Raw genomic sequence first — 22,273 nt, 5'->3', positions numbered from 1 at the left:
GCGGATGACGAGTCAAACAGACCAGCTATTTTTGTTGAGCGATCGAGTCGAACAGACTAGAATTATACATATCTAGAATTGAATATTATTGTCTGTGCTGTGAAATTTCAGTCACCTAGCATGAAACTTATTTTTGCTTCGTTCTCTGGTTTAGAATAATGAGCATGTACTTAGCTTTAAATAGAACATGATGTTCTCTGATTTTGTACTTAGAACTTGTGCTTATGTTGTTGCTTGTACGTCTGCTAAATGTTGATGAGTGTTACTTTGATTAATAATATAGGTAACTTGTTGAATTAATGGATAGCTATATGCAATTGTTGAGTGGCCAAAATATTGGTAAAAGACAATTTTGCGATGACAACCAATTTGCAAGTTCGCCAGAGGAACAAGCGATTGAGGAAGTGGAAGTTATGAAAGGTACACCAGTCGTGAAACCAAGCAAGAAGAGAACACCGGCGACTCATTTCAGACAGAGAATGAACAATAAGGCCAATGACTTAGTGTAGGAACTAGGTGAATGGGCATGCATATATAGAGGTGAAAATGTATCCGTTGAAATATAGTTGTTGGAAATGTAGTCATTAGAAATATATCCGTAGAAAATGTAGCCGTTAAAAATATTGCCATTGAAAATATAGCCATAAAAAATAACACCGTTTAAATATGAAACAATTATTTGTTAGTTACAAGATATTAATAAAATAGAGGTAAGTGAATTATAAGAAGTCAAATTTAGAAAATTGATTGAAGCACAGTAGAAAGTAAGGAAGAAAATCTAAATATGGAATTCTCTATTCAGAGAAATAGGGAACTAGAAATAGGGGATAGATTGGAGTTGCTCTAAAGAACTCACAGTTTGCCTACCTGATGAATGAAAGAACATAAGGGTTATAAAAGAAAAGGTGACGAAAGTCTACTTCAATACAATCAAAGTCAGCGGCTGAGATTGCCTAGCCTAGCCCGCAACATAGGCCTAAGTGGATTTATTAGATCCTGGGAACCATCACAAGCACGGCCGGGTCTTCCTGCATGCGCCTCGCGCCATTTGAGGTGGCTCAACCCAGTATTCATTCGTAAATATAGGAGACTTTTCGGTCATCAAATTGAGACTGCTCAACCAGCAAGAAAACGCACACATAGGAGACTTTTCCGTCCATCAAAGACTTGTTTGCAGATGAGTTGGATTCGATATTTACATGTCAGCATCATTATTATTGTGATTTTTTAAATTGAGGTTGCAACGAATATTTTTTTTCCTGTAATATGCATTTCATATGCAGCATACAACTCCTCATTGTAATGCGCTCTTCAAGTGTGCTTCTTCCTCTTTACCCTAACAAGTCCTTAGGAAATAACTTCGACGGGCAGAAAAAAAGGAAGGGTTAAGAGACCCTCCCATTTCTCCACCTTTTGATAATAGGATGATGAATCATGATATTTTCGAAGGCTTTGAAGTGGGGTTTTAAGCGCTTTGGGATTATAACTAGTTTCCTACCGGTCGAGCGAGGGGCTGGATGAGAAGAAACTCTCATGCCCAATTTTGAAGTAGATATGAAACTATGAAAGAGCCATCGACTATAACCCCAATAGAACTAGATTTTGTAAACAACATAGAGGAGAGATAATTCTCTTGGTAGGCCTATGTAGGAATAAGGAGTGTATACTCCTTACAATAACTAGTTCAATTGGTAGTATAATATCCCTCAGGAGTCTTACCATCCCTCTCTTCTCTCTAACTCCCTTATCGTTCGCCCACATCGCTGCCCCTCTTGCTCCTGCTGTTGGCGGCCCTCCACACTCCACAGGCATAGCACCGCCCAAGCTCACGGTGGCCAGATCGACCCTGAATCTGCTCTCCAACCACCGTGTTACCCTGCTCCACCTCTCTTTCTTCGCCCGCCGCCCCATCACCCATTCATCGGGTGGACTCCCAGTCTAACCGGGTTGCCAACCAAGGTTTCCAAAAACTGGTGGTAACTGGTAACCAATGTTTACCGTTATTTTTCAGATGAACTGTCAGGTATTAGACAATAATAAACCGGTGATACATCCCTCGGTTCAACCTACCGCCCGCAGATCATTTTTTAGAGTTGCATGTAGCATCTATTCAGAACTTCGTATCTTGAAAGATAAATTCAGATTCTTGGTTAAGAAATAAATTCAAACTTAATTCTCAGTCACCAAGTGGACAGGTTTTAGGAGATTTGTGAAACCTGTGTCAACGGCGACAAAGACGCAAGAACTCCGATTTGAAAGTTATGACTTGAGGTAGCGGACTGGTAGTGAAGTCCGCTATGGGGTCTAACTCTAGCCTTCAAATGTTGGGCCCTCCGAGTGCTGATACATAATCACTGAGAAGACCGACAGTAACATGTTTGAAATGCATGTACAATGTGTTCATTTCTAAACCCAGAAAAAACAGTAACCCCCTTGTGTTCCTGGCCACAAAAAAAGGAGTGAAAGAATCCACGTACCCGAGGAACTTATCGCCGAAATTAAGCCCTCATTTTCACCTCATATCATGCTCCCACATATTCATCCATATCATTTCGTTTTCTGCAGCACTATCACCTTTTGTGAATTCCGCTTCATCTGCTTGAAGAACTTATACTTCGAATGAGACATGTCTAGCATGGAACAACAGTAACTTAATAACCAACCATGCTGGGCATATTCATCATGTTATTTTCATGAATCGAATGTGAAAATATGTATGTTGATAAAGCCGAAAGATACATATCTTATACCAGTCACAAATATTAACCAGAATTTTTTCATCATGGGAGATCACATCCTTGTTGCAAATATCTGCCTCTCCAAATTTTGTTATATCTGCCAAACCATGAAAATGAGCAAATTAGGGACCAATTGATAAAATAGCAGAAGGTAGAATTACTAGAAACCACCGCAAATATTCAAATTAAAAAAATACATCAGCTATATTGGTTTTCAAACAGAATCATGATACCAAAAAGGGAACACAAAATTATCACTACCACAGAAGCGATCAAAATTAGTGGCTCATCAGTATCGGTTGTACAAGAACCGAACTGAAAATGTATCAGTGTCGGTTCTTAATCTCTTGCACGCAAAAAATGATTAAGCCACGAAGAACTAGCACTGAAACAGACTATTAGTGCCGGTTCGTGACTGAAATCGATACTAATAAGTGTCCGGACCCGGAATTTACCTCCAATGCAATTTTGACTCACGTCCTCAGTCCTCACGCTTGGCTCAGGTGCTCGACTTATCTCTTCTCACTCTATCTCTCCATTATCTCTTTCTTCCACCACAAGCCTCTCTCTCCCTTATCTCTTCTGCTCCCACAGTACCGCTGCCTCTCCCTCCCTAGGCACCCAGCCCCGGCCACCATCCCTCCCTCCTCAGGCTCCGAGCACCGGCCACCCTTCTCATCCTCCCCAAGCTCCCTCCATGGATTGCAGAAAAAACTGCTGGAGCCAATACGTTTGCGGTCGACAGAGGTGGAGGAGCACCAGGTGATCTCTAAGTTCCAGGCAGCTGCTGCAGCTAGGCGCATCCCTGAACAGTGACCACGTCATGGACGCCTATGAGAGTGACAAGCTCGGTGGCAGCTCGTCAGTGGTGCAGGTGTAGCGAAAATAGCCCGATTAAGCCATAATTATGATTTTGATGATTAATAACAACATAGTCATTGATACTAACATGTTTGCCAAGAATATATGTTAGAAGGTCTCATAGATGCAATACATCAAGAAGCCACCACAACCGAGACCAAGTTTGATTGAATTGGAAAAGTCCCAGAAGATTTGTCTCACCGAAAGGTCCGGTGCTTGGTTTATGCTTACCGGATTATAGCACAGGAGCATTTCTTACAGAGGCAACTGCAAGTATTGAAGAATAAAGATCAACTCACCGAATAGTCCGATAATCATAAAGATAGTTGCACCAGAGTATTTCTAGATAAAAGAAGACAAGGTTTAACTCATCAGATGGTCCGATATGAATGGAATGAACACCGGATGAATGCACCGGAGTATTTTACACAAAAATGCTGCAAAGGCTCAGATGGCTTAAGATAACTCATCGGAAGGTCCAGTGATAGATTTGAAGGCACACCGGAATGTCCAGTGTTCATAAAAGCAGTGAGTGGAGGTCCAACAGCTAGTTTCTAAGGTTGTACTCACCGGATAATCTGGTGTTAGTACTACTGTCCTCACCGGATCATCCGGTGTTAACAACTTTTCTGAGTCACTGGAAAAACGGCTAGTTGGCAAGTTTGAGGCTATAAATACCCCTCCACTTAGTCGTCCGAAGGTGTGGCATACTACTGGAGTCTAGAGGAAACTCATATACATTTGAGAAAATATCCAAGCCACCAAAGTGCTTAAAGTGATCATCGAAGGTAATTAAACACAATATTAGAGAGTTTTTAGTGCTTATAGGCATAGAGTAAGTTGTAGCTAGGTGTTGCAACTCGAAGAAGGGATCAAGGAGTGATCCTAGCTTGTACTGAGTGATACATCAGCGCCTTAGAGTCTTGGTACCGGTATCTTTGGCCTTGGTGGCTCAAGCTTGTTGACCCTTTAACTTAATGTGTAGCGGCATCAAGACACGTGTACAGGGACGCGGAGACCCTTGCCTTGATGGCTCAAGCTCCAAAGTGATTACGATGGCAAGTGACCGGAAGATAGGCTAGTGGTGAGACCTTGCGTTGGTGGCTTGGTGGCTCATCGTGCTTGAGACCTTGTTTTGGTGACTAGGTAGCTCAAGAGCCGTGAATAGAAGAGACTTGGCGATCGGGAGCATATCCTTTGTGAAGCTCTAATGTGAATTAGGGGTGATATTCATGCCATCAATACCACAAGATAAAAATCCCTTGTACCGAGTTTGTCTCTCTACCTTATTTACGTTTCCGTATTTACATACTTGTAATTTACCTTGCTAGAGTAGGTTCAATCCTCTTGAGCGGTAGAGTAGATACACTAGATAATTCTAGAGCATATAAATAGAAATTGAGATTGGTTTATCTTGTGAAGTTTTTGAAGCCAATTTGGCTTAGATTTCTAAGTGTCCTAATTCACCTTCCTCTTAGGACATCACCATTCCTCACAATTGGTACCAAAGCCTTGTGCTCTTGATAGGCTTAACATCCTAGAGTTGCGACGTCTAGAGTTAGGATGGATATTTATAGTGCTCTACTTTTTTATGACACTTTTCCCGTTAAAAAATTCTAATGTCTTGTTATTTGCAAGCTAAGGATCCAGATGTTTGGAGAGTCACCGAAGAAGGGATGAGACCTCGTATCACCAACGAGGAGAGGCAATTAGATGCTTTGACGAAGAGTATTATTTTGTCATCTTTAAATATTGATGCATTTAATCGTGTTTATTCTCTCACCAATGCACATGATATTTAGAATAGACTCATTGAATACATGAAGGCGCAAAGGATGATGTGCAATGAAAAATATCATGTGCTTATTACTAAGCTCAATAGCATCAAACAATTTGTCCATGATCAAGTGGCGAGAAGAATACTTCAAGCTCTTCTTCTAAATTATAAGTTGATAGTCTCCATCATCTACGACAACAACGACATCAAGAAAATAACTCTAAGTCAAGTGCTCGGCAAGATCACCACCCATGAGATGACCATAAACATAGGAGTGGAAGTCTCTTCCTCATCTAACGCTAAGAACCTTGCTCTCACAAGCAAGCAAACACCATGCCCACACATGAAGAAGAAGATGAGAGGCAAGAGCAAGAGTCAAGCTCAAGCAGATGATGGAGATGAAGATGAAGATGAAGATAGCAATGAAGATGATGAGCAAAGCACATCAAATGATGAAAAAATGGACCCCGAAGTCGCCAAACTCATATCTCAAGTGGGGAAGAATATAAAAAAGATCAATGCTAAGATTGATCAACGAATCTCTGTGAAAGACTTGACCAAAACTATTGATCACATTAAGGAGAATAAGACCAAGAGCAAGAGGGAGATAAGAGAAAGAGCTAAAGTATTTGCAAGCATAGGAAGATAGATTAGTGAAGATAAAGATTCAAACTCAAGTGATGAGAGCTTCGCACCCACGCCTCCAAGAGAATGTCTTCCTCAAGGTCATCATTACGCAAGTTAACACGCAAGCCATCTCACAAGTGCTTTATGGCCAGAGATATGGATAGCGATGTAAATGATGATGAATCCAATGAGAATTCTCCTTCCTATGATGATCTCCTTCATTTGATCAATAAGCAACAAAGTGTACTTAAGAAACTATCAAAAGAGCTTAAGAAATTCAATGCTCTCAATGACATTCATGCTACCTTTGTTTCTAATTATGAACAATTGTTGAGAAAATTCAATTTACTAAACAAGGAGCATGATGAGCTTAAGACAAAATTGAGTGCATTGAATCTCAATCTAAAGCTCATTTGAAGCAATCTACCTCTCTATTTAATTTTAGTCTTAAGGTAGATGATTGCACTTCTTGTGATAAGTTAATTGATTTATCTAGCTCACCCCTTTACAATGAGATATGTTTAAAATATTCTTACAAACCATCTAATGAACTTATTGTACAAGAAAATGATGAGCTCAAGCAAGAAATGAAAAAGCTAAAGAAGGACTTAACAAGATTAAAGGAAAAGAACTATGTCAAACCTCCTCAAGATAACCGTGCAACCAAGGTGAAAAAGCTTACGGAGAAAGTCCACCGTGATATGCTTAAATGTCATCAAAAAGGACATAAGTCCTTCTAATGCAAGTAATTCAAAAAGGACATGAACCTCTCCAACAAAACATCCAACTTATACACTAAACCCAACTATAAGAACAAGATCAAGAGCAATCACTACAAGCTCAAGAAAAAAGAAAATGACAATGTGGTTGCACACATGGATGGGAGAAGAATTAGAGGTAGAACCAATCCATTTGGGTGCCCAAAGAAATTATTACCAATATGAAGGGGGCCGAATCAGTTTGGGTTCCAAAGAAGACTTGAAACCCAAGGTGGCTGTGAGTATTTGAAGACTTAGCTCGTAAGATAAAGTGAAGGTTCAATCGAAAAAGTCAAGTACATAAGATTTGGCATATTGATAAAGATCATGATCATCATATACTCAAATCCCCATCCAAATGTAAATAAGTCAAAGGTAATGGAGCTAGATGAAAAATCTTTTAATTGTTGTAGCTCATTTTCATTGTCTAGGATTGCATGTGCATATTACAATTTATTACAATGTCTAGTATAGGTTTTTATATGGTAGGTTGCTTGTGTTTCTCTCTTTTTTATGAGCAACCTACATAGTTTATTAGTTGTAAGTTTTTTTTATGGTATTAATTTCACAATTGTTATCTTTTATGTGCCATAAACCAATCTATAAGGTACCATTCTCATTGCTATTAATAACAAGTGCATATGTCTCGCAAGTATTCAAAAGTTGTATGCACATGTGATTTTGAGACTAACATATGTTGCTAGATGTATCTTTGGTAGTCTCGTAGAGAAATCAACACGCCACCAGCGGTATGCAATGCTTAAATGCTTTAATTGATATCATTGTCAATTCATTTCTACATTTAAGCTACGTCCATACATGATATGACTTAAACTTCCTACATCTACTTATTATCTAAATATGCATATATTACTACATTCCTACAAGTGGTAATAATAAGTGGTTTTATTATATGTATGCACATATAAAGAGGAAGTTTAGATTATATCATGTGAGTTTCATGAATTATGATCATTGTTTGTCTTTTTCAAATTGATATCAATATCTTCTATCCTTATAATTGGTATATGTTTTCAATTGGTATCATTTCATTGGATCATGATTTATGAAGCTCTCTCTTATACGCTTTAACATTCTTTCTCGAGTTCAACATATGTTTGTAACCCTTTTTGAGATTATTGACAAAAGTGAAAAAGTTTGATAATCAAAGCAAGAAGCACAATACAAGATGTCTAGGAATGCCAAAGTTGATGAAGGAAGAGAAGAAGAAGATATAAGAAGCAACATGAGGCACCTATGTTAACAAAAGGGGAGAAGTTGTTGCATGGATCGATTAAGAGAGATAGTGGCAATAGAGAAAGGGGAAGCAACAACAAAGGATGACTAAATAGTAAGAATATGCATCCAAACAATATGGTAAGACTTTGTGCTCTTTACGATTGGTATCATTTATTATTTGCCACTTTCTTTGATTGTATTGTCATCCATCACCAAAAAAGAGGGAGATTGTAGCGAAAATAGCCCTATTAGACCATGATTGTGATTTTTGTGATTAACGATAACATAGTCATTAAAACTAATATGTTTGCTAAGGATATATGTTAGTAGATCTTATGAATGTAATACATCAAGAAGCCAATATAGCCGGGATAATTTAATTGAATTGAAAAAGTCCTAGTAAGATTTGCCCCACCAAAAGGTCTGGTGTAGAGAAGTTTGCACTCACTGGAGCATTGTATTCAGAGACAAAGTAAAGATTGATGACTTCACCGGAAGGTCTGGTGTTCTGTATATTGAACTCACCAGAGTATTTCTGACAAAGGGGGAGAAGATTGAGAACCTCACCAGATAGTCTGGTGATCTGCATTGAGTAACACCAGAGCATTTCTTGCAGAGAAGAATGCAAGTGCAGAAGACTGAAGATAATTCACTGGAAGGTCCGGTGCTTGGTTTATGCTTATCAGATTATAGCACCAGAGCATTTCTTGCAAAGGTGACTGCAAGTATTGAAGAATGAAGATCAACTCATCGAATAATCTAGTGATCACAGAGATATTGCATCGGAACATTTTTAGGGAAAAGAAGAGAAAATTTAAGCCACCAGGGTTCGGTGTGAATAGAATGAACACCGGATGAATTCACCAGAGCATTTTACACAGAGAGGCTGTAAACACTCTGATGGCTCAAGATAACTAACCAAAAGGTACGATGATGGATTTTAAGGCACACCAGAGTGTCTGTTGTTCACATAGGCAGTGAATGGAGGTCCAATGTCTACTTTCTGAGGTTGTACTCACCGGATGATTCGATGTTAGTACTACTGTCCTCACCGGATCATCCAGTGTTAACAGCTTTTCTGAGCTGTTGGGAAAATAGCTAGTTGGTGGGTTTGAGGGTATAAATACACCTTCACTCAGTCATTTGAAAGTGTGACATGCTTCTGGAGTCTAGAAGAAGCTCATATACATTTAAGAAGACATCCAAGCCACCAAAAGTACTTAAAGTGATCATTCAAGATAATTAACCATAAGATTAGAGTGTTTAATACTTATAGGCATAGAGTGAGTTGTAGCTAGGTACTACAGCTTGAAGAAAGGATCAAAGAGTGATCCTAGCTTGTATTGAGTGGTACATCGACGCCTTGAAGTCTTGGTGCCTCGCCAGCATTTTAGGCCTGAATGGATCAAGCTTGTTGGCCCTCCGACTTGGTGTAGAGCGAAGGCAAGACACATGTATGGGGACGCAAAAACCGTTGTCTTGGTGGCTTAAGTTCCGAAGTGATCACGGTGACAAGTGACTAAAAGAGAGACTAGCGGTGAGATCTTACCTTAGTGGCTTAGTGATTCATCGTGCTTGAGATCTTGTCTTGGTGACTAGGTAGCTCAAGAGCCGTGACTGAAAGAGACTTAGCGACTAGGAGCATATTCTTTGTGGATCTCTAACATGAATTAGGAGTGACATCCATGCCATCAATACCACGGGATAAAAATATCTTATGCCGATTTTGTCTCCCTATCTTATTTACGTTTTCGTATTTACATACTTACAATTTACCTTACTAGAGTAGGTTGTAATCCTCTTGAACAATAGAGTAGATATACTAGATAAATTTAGAGCATATTTAGATAGAAATTAAGATAAATTTATCTTGTGAATTTTTTGAGCCAATTGGATTTAAGTTTCTAAGTGTCCTTATTCACCCTCCCTCTTAGAACGTCACCGTTCCTCACAGCAGGCTAAGACGGTGGTGCAGAAGGTGAGCGGCACTTGATGGTGACTCGTCGGTGGCGCAAGAGACTAAGGCGACGGTGCATGGAGGCGACGATGGAGTGCGCATGGCCTCGAGCACACAACGACAGCAGCGAGCGCGAGGCCAGATACACATCGGCGACAATGAACTTCGTCATGTGGGGCCAACAGCGGGCTTGGCTCAATGCATCGAGCCGGCTCGTTTGCCTAGCCTTTTTTCTTTTTCTTTTTTTGTTTTCTGAAAAACCTCATCAGTGTCGGTTGTAAGCCCAACACTGCTAGTCTGTTCTCATCAGTTTCACTTACGTAGTGTCGGTTCTAAAACCGGTACTGAGATTTTGGAATCAGTACTGTTGATCTGTTTTGTAGTAGTGTATGCTCTTATAGGCAAATAAATGATTTGAAAATACTGATAACGGAACAGAACTGCTCAAAGAGCAGATCATATAAGCTACATAACAAACAAGGAACATAATTAGATAAGACCAAGCAAAAGCACAGAATCTAAAGAGAAAGAAGAGCTCACTGAAAATGACTAGTCAGAATGGAACTGATGCACTGATGATTTAACAGATGAAAACCAACCAGTCCACACGAATTTACCCTCAACATTTTACATTTCCGAAGTAACTATCACTTTATTAGGATTTAGCAACGGTTGAACGCTAAATATGTAATGTACCAACTAACAGTTTTGATCTGAACTATAATCAACTTTCTTTGACATCGAATCAGCAAGTTCTATGCATTAATGATACGACCCATGTGAGACTGCTCCCAGTGATATTTGCGCATAATTGCAATAACGTTGCCACCAGCTCATTATGAGGGTGAGCACCCTCTCCAAGTCTCCAACAAGAAGAAAGAAGCAAAGATACATCATACCTATTTGAAAGACCGAACGAGAAAGAGGCAGCAGACACATGCACGCACATGCGTGCAAGGACGGCCACTTTATCGCTCCCCACTCTCACATGGTCACCTGTGATAATGCAGAGTGCATTCCAACCGAAAACATCTCAGATAGTATTTGTTTTGTGGGATGAAATAGAATCAGATGGATACATTTCGTTTTTGAGCTGTTTAGATGAAGAGTACCAGGATAAAATGGTTCGAAATCAGAAAATATTCTTCAAAGATTTGAGATAAAGCCATTCTAGAAAACGGTAGAACACAGCCATCTCATTTCGAACGTGACACTGACGGTGGAACCAAAGTACTAAAATGAACTTATTACATCTCACTCACCAAATAACATCTATATATAAATAAAATTATCCCATCCTCAAATATATAAATAGAATCATTCTATTCCACCTCACTCTCTAACCAAACACTACCTTGAAAACACGAGAAAGCATAAAGAAAGGACTAAAAGTCGGTCCTGCGATAATTTCGATTATCCAGTAAAGCAACCAGTTTGGGATACCACAAGCACTGGAAAAGTGAAGTACCATCTGTGCAAAATTTATTAACACCAGTGTGTACAAAACAGCCTACGCAAGTTTGTCCATAGTTTGATTGCAGTCTGTTGGTTATTTAACCAATTATTTTCTAGAAGCAGTGTTGAACAAGTCCATGCAAATGCAGTAGAGCTTTCTTAATATCAAAATTATCATTTCATCACTATGGATTCGTAGGATAGACTCAGATAAGTCAGCGAGCAAAGAGATCAGGGAAGGTGCAAAGGAATCAACATGAAGGTTCGATCTAGAAATAGTTCACAACTAGAAAGAAAGGGGAGTAAGTGGAATGTTGACATCCCAGGTAGAGGATGGACCAGTAGCCACCTAGATGGAATCCTACCATTTCAATGTATGGAGAACTAACCAGACAAAGACTTGTATGGTTAGCCTATCACCAGGCCCACAAAACGTAGTAAGCAAATAGCTAACGAACATCTACTGCCTATCTCTTTCAGAATTAACACATACAGTTTCCTAATAATTTACAAGTGGCAAAATTGGATAACTAACAAGATTAAATCTATAATTTTAGATGCTAATGTTTCCTAGTCTAGATAAGTATGGAAAAAAATTATTTTCTGGAAAAGAAGTTAAGGAGATTTTCGCATAGATACTAAAGCTTCAGACTTCAGAGAAAAGATTTGAACAGAATATGATCTGGACAAACATATACCTTATCTGTCAAAACTAAAGCCTTATGAGAAAAGTACAAGACAATAACAATGAAGTCCATACCAAAGAACGCATAAAACAGTAAACAAATTCTGAGTAAACAGAAGGTCAGAAATGATCAATCTTACATAAGATGTACAAAACAAGATGCAGTATTGTCAGATACAGATTAGCAGCATATCTAATCACCATAGCCATCACTTACTCATGTCAGACACTAAGTGTCCCGTGTGCAGCAGTTATAGTAACCTGCATGACATGTGCATCTTTCGAGATAGTAAGCACTACCTAAGCAGCAAAATCATTACAAAAGTAAATCATGCGTTAAATAATTTAGTTAGCACATGGAAAGAACATCAATTAGTGTACCAATAAAAAGATTTACCTTTGTCTAGAATCTAATGGGTCCCATCTTCACGAGATCTCAGTGGGTACCCTCTGAACAAGAGGCTCGCTGATTCAGCAAGGACGAGAAACTAGACAGAAACTTCAAATAAGATTGTATACAGCTGCCAGAAATCACAATAATGGAGACAAAGTCTGTCCAGTCCTCAATGGTCCCAACAAAACGGGCAGGCCAATCAGCGCACCTGCTAAAGCCTGATGGCAGTAAATGGTAGGCATCAGAACACGGAGGCATGGATTAGACTTGACAAGATACGTTGAAGGAGCTTATAACCATTCGTGTTCATTAATGAGCTGAGATGACCAAGGGACTAGATCATCCACATGCCACTACAACAAATCTTACTTGAACTCAACTACCAAAAGAATATACCTAAAGATGATAAGTACATCACAAATTACTTCCAAAAATGACATCTATGGTTACGCCAATGCTGTTCACATTTGCACAAACATGTGGAAGGCAGTGCAAGAATACACCTACTGTACAAGTAAACTAGGTATAAGACTATTACCTACTGGAGACATTAATACCTTCTTTTTTCCAAGTTTTGAGTCAGAAACCTATGATTGTTACCTGTTTTAGAAAAAAAAATGAGCATAGTTTTTCAGAAATTCGGTACGAATCACAACCACTTCAAAATAAGAACAGGATGTACGACACACCAGCAAAATAACGCACACCACAGATTGTTCTTGGTCGAAGTGGATAATACCAGTCCATAGGAGAGGCTTGCACTGCAACAGAGCACATGGTTGAGAAGAGCCTGGGGGTTCTTGCTCCATTCCAATAGTTTCAACCTTACAGATTAGCTGGGGACTTTCCTCACATCGTTTTAACAGTGTCTGATCACCAAAACAAGCCAAAAGCACTTCCAGAACTTTGTGTGATATACTTTGCCAAGTGGGCTTTAGCCAATGGCGTCCCACAAAGCCATAGAAACCATGCATGCCCTGTTGTTTTCCTCGTAAGGTACAAACACGAGCACCTTCTTGTTTGCTTCCAAGATCCGTTCACTTTGACCCACAACCCTGCATGTTCATCCCCTGCAGCATATATATAGAGAGCAAGCCTCCACACCTTCTGCACACAGACTTGAGTGGCAAAGAACAGAAAAGCAAAGAATGACTCAAGCTCATTCGAAGTCATGCTTCCAACAATTCTGGGATGGAGTTCAAGTTAAGAGGAGCAGTGACAGCTTCAGCATCGAGCTTCTGCCATCTCTTGGTGCAACAATAAATCACTCGAACAAGCTGCAGAAGTTTACTGTATCTCCATATGATCCACGTTATAGGTCAGGTTCACACTGCACTCTGTATGTACCTTATCAAGTTGATATATAACAAAACAGCAGCTGCTGACATGATCTCCTCTGCTTTGTCTGTGTCTCTCAGATACTGGGAGCTGTTCCTTATAGTCCTAGTTATTTACTCCGCCTGGATTTGCCCGTTTGAACTAGCATTCTTGAGGGACTTACCCTCTAAGCTTTTGCTAGCTGAGAACATTGTCAATAGCTTCTTTGCGATTGATATTGTTTTGACATTCTTTGTAGCTTATGTCGACAGCAAAACACATCTTCTTGTGGATGATCGAAAGAGAATTGCAGTAAGGTTCGTACCTTGTTCATAATCGATGTCCTCTCCAAAAACTCCACATTTAAAATTTGATTGGACCAAGCAATTCTGTTCTGACACTAACAAGATATGATCCTCCACAGGTACCTATCGACTTGGTTCATCTTTGATGTATGTTCAACAGCTCCATTTCAACCAATAAGCCTTCTCTTTACACGCAAGGGAAATGACCTGGCTTTTAAGATACTCAATATGCTCAGGCTGTGGCGTCTTCACCGAGTCAGTTCGCTGTTTGCCAGGTTCATATCCAGTCCAGCTTTTCCATTATTTGATGATGAATGACAAGTGGCACCAATTCAATCACCTTTCTTTTACCAGGCTGGAGAAGGATATAAGATTCAACTATTTCTGGACTAGGTGCTCAAAACTTATTTCTGTAAGTCTTTCAGAAATTTGAAAGTTTCTTTTTTTACAGGAACAGAAAAATGGAACTTTCTTCCGTGTTCTCCGTAAAAATTTTCAAGCATGCAAAGTACTTACCTTTACTCATTGAAAGAAACCTGTTGATAATTAGGTGAAAATTTTGCTGTGACAAAATGCAGGTTACCCTATTTGCGGTGCATTGTGCGGGATGTTTCAACTACATGATTGCCGACAGATATCCCAATCCAGAGAAAACATGGATAGGTGCTGTTATGCCTACTTTCAGATCGGAGAGCTTATGGACTAGATATGTTACTGCACTTTACTGGTCCATTACAACACTGACAACAACGGGTTACGGGGACCTACATGCTGAGAACCCAAGAGAGATGCTGTTTGATATCTGCTATATGCTGTTTAATCTGGGTCTGACAGCTTATCTCATTGGCAATATGACCAACCTGGTTGTTCATGGGACCAGCCGCACCCAGCAATTTGTATGTTTCTCAACTTATTGGCAAAACGCATCAATACCAAACTTGGTTCTTCTGCCTCAATAATAATCATTCAGGAACGTAGATTTTTAACGTGAATGGTGCGAGTCAAGAAAGAAAAAGGATATACTATGTCATTACATGAATAACCTAGCATTTTTAGTTATAGGTGACTTGGCGGCAAAAATGAGATGTGTGGTTCTACACAAATCATGCTTATTCAACCATGCGGGCACTCATTAAAATTAAGAATCCAGTGGATCAAAACTCTAAGCACCATAGCATCCAATAAATTGAGTGGAAATCAGAACCATTGTTTAGCTTAACTGGTCCTATGCTGCAAAGATAAAATTGTTCCAGTTGGGCCGTCGTAATAAGATCCTACACAAACCCCCAGCGGTAGGACCACTCAAATAATCAGGCAGGGGAATCAACCAATGGAAACCTATTCTCGATAATCATTATTCATTAGTATGTGTTGTAAGTGCCATATTGCTGTATCCTTTAGTTGTTCAACCATTCTTAGTAAAACAACTACTACAATAGGACAGCATGAACTTCAAACAAAGAAAAGGATCAAATCAACTGCAAACAGGACAGCTAAATACTTTTACTAAAACATTTGCCTTACTTGTTGTTCATATATATACTTCTATATTAATAACTTTGTGAATGATGCAGAGGGACTCAATCCAAGCGGCTTCAGAATTCGCAGCACGACATCAGCTGCCCGAGAAGATAAAGCAGCAAATGTTATCTCACTTCTGCCTACAGTTCAAGACAGAGGGGCTCAACCAGCAAGCCATGTTAAATGGTCTCCCAAAAGGAATTCGGGCAAGCATAGCATACAACTTATTCTTTCCGATCATACGTCAAATCTACCTCTTTCATGGAGTCTCCAACAATTTCATAGCAGAATTGGTAATATGATCAATATTTTTGCTACTATCTTAAAATAATTATACACTCCACAGTCATAACTGATTAAATTTCTTGGGCATTAGGTAATGGAAGTGCAGGTTGAGTATTTCCCGCCAAATGAAGACATAATGTTGCAGAACGAAGGAGGAGCAGATATTTACGTCATAGCTTCAGGAGCAGTGGTTAGTTTGTTATCTCTGATTATGTCAGCAAAGAAAGTTTTCACAAGTTTTATCAGCAGGCTAATTACACTTTTCTCGTTGATTTTTATGTAGAATATGATAACGACAGTAAATGGGAATGAACAGGTAAAGGTTTCTTCCACTTACATTGCAGTGATTCCAGATGTCACTAAGGTTTCCAAATATTACTAATAAAATGAGTTGTTTGAAAGCAGGTATACAGAAAAGTTGCAGATGGAGATATGTTTGGAGAGATTGGTGCTCTATGTGACATACCCCAGCCATTTACTTACCGCACAGCTGAACTGTCACAGCTCTTGAGAATAAGCAAGACAAGACTAACAGAGATCATTCATGAACACAGCGAAGACGGTCATATTGTAATGAACAATCTATTCCAGGTACAGATTCGATTTTTAGGTACACTTTTGAGCAATTTAAATATTTAACAGCTAATTTCAGCTAAACTGAAGTTCATAACTCTTTATGTATGTACAGAAGCTGAAGTTGCAGGAATGTTTACCTGAATTGAATCAACCCGATCGAAGATTCATGGGCAAGTATGAGCTATTCCGTGTTCCTCAAGAAGCATGGCTGTTACCACAGCCATTCCTACAATACCCAGAGCAGAAAAGTGAGGATCTTAGTAAGAACGCCCCAACCTTTGGAGGCGATAATGGTTCGACAAAATTAGGTGTGGAAACAATCCAACTGAGGATGCCACAGCAAGAAAGAAGTCATGACGAATCAAATTGCAATTATGGGGCAACAGATGGGATGGAGATTAACTGTGGGACCAAAATAAGTACTGAAGATTTCTGCATTCAGATAAAATCTGAAGACTGTGGTACAGCAAGCAGTTGGCAAACAAGCCATGAATCGGTGCAGCTGGGCTCTTCTCACAGTACATCAGAAGGTATAACAAGGAGCAGAAATCGAGATTCTAGTTCCATAAAAGCGGCAAACAAAAGAGTTACAATTCATGCATATCCTCATAACGCAACAAATTCTTTAGTACAGAATGGAAAGCTTATCAATCTGCCTGGTTCATTGGAGGAGCTTTTTGAAATTGGCAGTAAGTCTCAAGCTTTTAATTTTGATTTGGTTATGGAGTATGTCGATACTATGCAAATAGCAGACGTACACAAAAATTTACAGTATATTTCTTAATATTGCAGGTCAGAAGTTTTCAGGTTTCGATCCAACAAAATTGGTCAGTAGAGACTATGCTGAAATAGATGACATCAGTGTTATTCGAGATGGTGACCATCTATTCCTTATTCAGATGTAGAACCAGAATAGCACTAACCTAACCTAACAACAAAGAAAGCTTCAAGTTCTCCAATCTGGCAACAGCAACAGATGCAAATCGGGATGTGGAACTGGAGATATGAAGAGGACGACATTTTAACCTTTTTTATAAATTGTTTTGAACTTTTGATCATTTATGACATGGTGTAAATATCTGTTATTGTACAACAAGCAGGCAGCCTCGGTGCATGCATTCCCTGGTCCCAGTACACTCGACTGCGCTACTGTAGCCTCGCCCCTGTGGCAAAAGTCATGACAGCATGTGGCCAAAAGGGATTTGAATTTGAAAATATGCATCCGTGCATCCATTCCAAGGAAAGAGAGTGTATTGGTATTGAATAATGGAATTTCCTCAAATGGCACATTATAAAGGTGAGACTGAAGAATATCAGTAATGAGATTTCATCACTAATGCATTACAGAGTGGGGAAATTTTCTAAAAGTCTGAAAGCTTGGGTCATGCAACTATGAGAATCTCCCAGTGATGAACTTGCTAGCATGGGTTGTCTTCGCTCAGCCTGCCAGGGTTTGATTTCTCACCAAAATCTATTGATGGAATGTTAGGAAGGACGTCCCTCGCTCTAATCTCGTTCCTTTTTTGGATCATGGAGCTATTCAAGCTAAGTGGATCATGGAGCTATTCAAGCTAAGTGGATCATGGAGCTATTCAAGCTAAGTAGCACAAAGAATTTAAGTGATATGGAGCAATACAGAGCAGGTGCTTCTAGTGGAACCTGGTCTCAGATTTGTCCCTGTTCTTATTATGAAAGAAAATAGCAATATTTCTACCTAAACCACAAATAAAAAAACAACATGATCCGTCTTAGGCACAGATGACAAGAGAATTACTCATTATGTAAACACCACTGCAGATCCTTTTATCGGGTCAATTTAGATCAGTATGAAGTATCCAAAAATAATACCACATTTTTAGAGATGAACACATGAAGTGACAGTTAAGCTGGAAAGTCAGTAAGCGACCACCGGCAGCATTGACACAGCCAACACTACGGGCATCATTTCAACTTCCAATTTCCTTTTCTCAGTATTTCTGTATGTTTAATGAAAAACCATGAACAATCAGCCGGTTACCTTTCCCCGGATGAAAGGAGGAGGATGAAGCATACACGCTAGATTTAGCTACTCAACCACGTAAATTGGATTACACAAAGAGAAATCACACGTTTACAATTTTCGATATTACCAACGACCTCTCACTGTACAAAAGGAAGCCCAAGCATTTCCCAGAGACTTAGTCCTAGGTCTTCACAAGCGCATAGGTACACTAGGATGTTCATCAGCCCAATCCATTGAATTTCGATCATCAAGGCCCCGTTTATAATACGGAAATTTCCTTCGATTTCTACAAACGGGACCAAAAAGATAGACCAAATTAAGCCAGCCCTAGCACAACAACAAACCAAAAACTTGCCAGGCCTAAAATGCCAAGGCTAGCCGGCCATAAACGTTGGCCAAACCAAACTTCCTGACGAACCAATACCACCCAAACGAACGTACGTTCCCTATCCCCTTGACCCTGCTTCGCCCGGAATAGAACACGAATCAGGTATTCATGTAGGAGAACAATTCTCAAAATTTACCAAACAGATTATAACAACGAACAGACGCGAATGTTCCACTCAGAAGCGGCGCCCGCCCAAAATTCCAGAAGTTGGTGAGGGCCCAAGAGCAAGCTCGTACCCGCTGGATGGGAAGAGCCGAGCGTGGTGGTAGGTCACCTGAATGGAATCGGAGCAGCCGCGCGTGGGATTCTGGATTCCTCGCGGGGAGACGGGGAAGCCGACAGCCAGGGAATCGACGGTGGTGGTAGGCTAGGTCGATCGGTCGGCCGCGCCACCCCTCGAAAAAATGCGGTAAGTGCGGGAAGGTTTTGATCGCCGCGCCACACCACAACAACGACTAGGAGAGTGTTCAAAAATTCGTTTGAACCTCGAAATGCGAGGTCGCCGAATTTCTGATATTCAAAAAATTCGGTTAAAATTTAACGAGAATTCAACCAAATTCACTTCGTTAAACTGGTTAGACTATGGTGAAAACCGATTAAATTGGATATTTAGCAACCGAACAATTTCACCGATTAATTGCTCGATTTTATCGGTATTCGACTGTATTTTTCACATTTCGTTTGTGGACCAAGTGAAATAAATTTTATTAGTGTCCATATAACCTGATCTACATGATAAAAATATTTATAATTATAAATTTTGAATTTTTTTTTTTAAAATATATTTCCTAAACATAGTTAAATACATAGTTAATTCTTTGTTAATCCAAAAATCATGAACCAAATTTTTTTTGTCTTCTTACATGATATTTTGTCTTTTAAAAATATATGAACTCATGAAAATTGTAATATGCAGGATTGTGTAAATATATTACAAATAGATTAATTCATAACTAACACATGACACCTCCAAAATTAGTGAAACCACTTTTATTAGTTTAATTATACTATGCTTTAAGTAGAAAAAATAATGGTAGAGATGAAAAGTTTATTACAGTGTTGTTTCAATGCTTTAAATAACTAGCACATGCTCACTTTATTCTTATGAACTTTGTAAAAATCATGGAGAAATTAATAAAATTCTAAATGAAGTGAAACTAATTTTATAGATCCTCTTAAAGTACATCCTACACAAAAAAATATGTGTTTGCATGTTAATATTTTCCTTAACATGAATCCTACTAAATGAGTTGCACACCTTTTAAAGCATGCTTTTTTTTTTTTCAAACTTCCTCTCCATGAATATGATGCAAAGGACATTATTTTTGAAAAAAAAATTCACAGAAGGTCTTAGAATTGTCTTTAGTATTTTTTATGATTTTTAGTTTTTTAAAATTTTTTGACTTCAAATTCAAAAACCAGTCAAATTCAAAATTCGGTGTGAATTGAATTTACCTATTTTTGTGAATATCGACCGGTTTTTGACAAATTTTTGAACCGGAGCGGCCTGGTTTTTTTTAAAAAAGGAACAAGGATATATTATATCAAACCGATGCATTAGCCAAATCGTTTAGCACCATCGTCATTACATCAGTTGGGACTGAATCGTGCCATAACATGTGAGCACTCGGTTCCATCATCTAGCCAATTTGAGCCAGTTCATTTGCCACTTTATTACACACTCTACACTAAGCAACTGAAACTTTGCTTCCCTAAACAGGACACCGGAAGGAGATAAATCAAAAGCATCCGATTCTAATGTCATCTTCACATTTAGCATATCTGTTTCCAAAATTATTATTCCCATTCCTATGTCCATTGCAAAATTTATAGCTTGGATAAAGGCTTCTACTTCCGTATACATGGCATCAGCAGCATGCACAATATTACCAGCCCCCGCAGCACAACATTGGCCCTCATGATTTCTAATAATGAACCCCCATCCACCAGTTCTCTGATCATTGAGGAAGGAACCATAAAAATTAATCTTCAGAAACTCCCGTTGAGGGGAATGCCATTTTAAGTTAATAGCATTATGTTCCTTTGGTTGCTTGCTAAGAAACTGAATGAATTCATGGGCCTGATTATGAGCAATTGCACAGACCCAATCAAATAGTTTCAGTCTTTCATGTGCATTCACTGCATTATGTTCTATCCATAAGACCCATAGAAAAGTAACTATCTTGATATACATGTTCTCCTAAAGGTTAAAAATGCGGCTCACCACCTGTTCAGCTGAAGCAAAAGAGATAAGTTGCAGTCTAATTTCTTCCTACTGTAGGATCTGCCAGCAGTTCTTTGCAAACTTCCACTTCAGGAACAAATGACCCCCATCCTCGTCAAATCTCTGACACAACGGATATCTGGTGTTAAGATCAATCCCATGATGATTTAAGTTCATCCTGAGAGGTAGACTATGTCTAGCAAAAAGCCAAAGAAACATCTTAACTTTGTGAGGACAACTGATTTTCCAAATGCTTCCCAACTCATTTGTTGTTCAGTTGTTGGGCTGTGTACAGTGCCACTACTATTGTCATCCTGTTGCATGTTGATCCAAAAGTTTACCCTCTATAAGTGCTGAGTCTTCTGGTGAATCCACGGATCATGCCATATTTTTATGCACTGGCCGTTTCCCACCCTCCATTTGATGCCCTCCTTCAGGAGTTCAACTCCTTTCAGTACACTCCGCCAAGCATAAGAAATGCCTTGTTCAGGAACAGCTTGAAGTACATTACCATTTGGGTAGTATCTTGCTCTCAACACTCCTGCACACAAGGTCTCTGGATTCTGAAGCAATCTCCAACCTTGCTTTGACAACATTGCCCTGTTAAAAGCATACAAATCTCTGAACCCAAGTCATCCTTCCTTTTTTGGTTTTATCATATTTGTCCAAGAAACCCAATGCATTTTATTTTCCTCATCCATTTGGCTCCACCAATACATGTGTATCATTGTACTAATCTCTTCGCATCGACTTTTAGTCAAATCAAAACATGACATAGCATAAGTTGGAATGGCCTGCGCTATAGCCTTAATTAGGATCTCCTTCCCTGCTTTGGATATCATCTTTTCTTTCCATCCCTGAATTCCTTTCCAAATTTTAGCCTTGATATATTCAAAAGCTTTCTTTCTTGATTGGCCTATGTAAACTGGCAACCCAAGATACTTAGCAGTATATGCTTTTGAGTTTAACTATAAGATTTGCACGACATTGTTCTTCACAGATGACCTTGTGTTCTTGTTGAACATGACATTAGATTTATCCATATTGATAGCTTGGCCGGTGCACACTTCATAAAGGTCAAGAATACCTTGAAGGTGTGTAGCGCTAGCATTGTCAACTTTCAGCAGAATTAAAGAATCATCTGCAAAGAGCAAATGGGAAACA

General features: G+C 39.2%; 1 protein-coding gene across 2 annotated transcripts; it reads left to right on the top strand.

Annotated features, from left to right (window-relative positions):
- Nucleotides 1-13,246: 13,246 nt before the first annotated feature.
- Nucleotides 13,247-17,613, top strand: LOC133918727 (potassium channel KAT1-like). 2 transcript variants are annotated; one of them, XM_062362749.1, is made up of 13 exons: nucleotides 13,247-13,487; nucleotides 13,568-13,809; nucleotides 13,910-14,125; nucleotides 14,233-14,388; nucleotides 14,468-14,525; nucleotides 14,692-15,009; nucleotides 15,688-15,927; nucleotides 16,011-16,109; nucleotides 16,203-16,235; nucleotides 16,325-16,510; nucleotides 16,608-17,184; nucleotides 17,288-17,322; nucleotides 17,395-17,613. In XM_062362749.1, exons 1-13 carry the CDS (start codon nucleotides 13,464-13,466, stop codon nucleotides 17,398-17,400), a joined length of 2,190 nt encoding a protein of 729 aa, XP_062218733.1. In that variant the 5' UTR covers nucleotides 13,247-13,463; the 3' UTR covers nucleotides 17,401-17,613. The 2 variants fall into 2 exon arrangements, with proteins under 2 accessions (XP_062218733.1, XP_062218732.1); XM_062362748.1 differs by having other exon boundaries at nucleotides 13,248-13,487; nucleotides 17,288-17,613.
- The last annotated feature ends 4,660 nt before the right edge of the window (nucleotides 17,614-22,273 follow it).

Source organism: Phragmites australis, chromosome 5, assembly GCF_958298935.1.
Source record: "Phragmites australis chromosome 5, lpPhrAust1.1, whole genome shotgun sequence".
Taxonomy (NCBI): domain Eukaryota; kingdom Viridiplantae; phylum Streptophyta; class Magnoliopsida; order Poales; family Poaceae; genus Phragmites; species Phragmites australis.
Note: the sequence above shows the minus strand (reverse complement) of the source record. Positions and strands in the feature narration are given on the sequence as shown.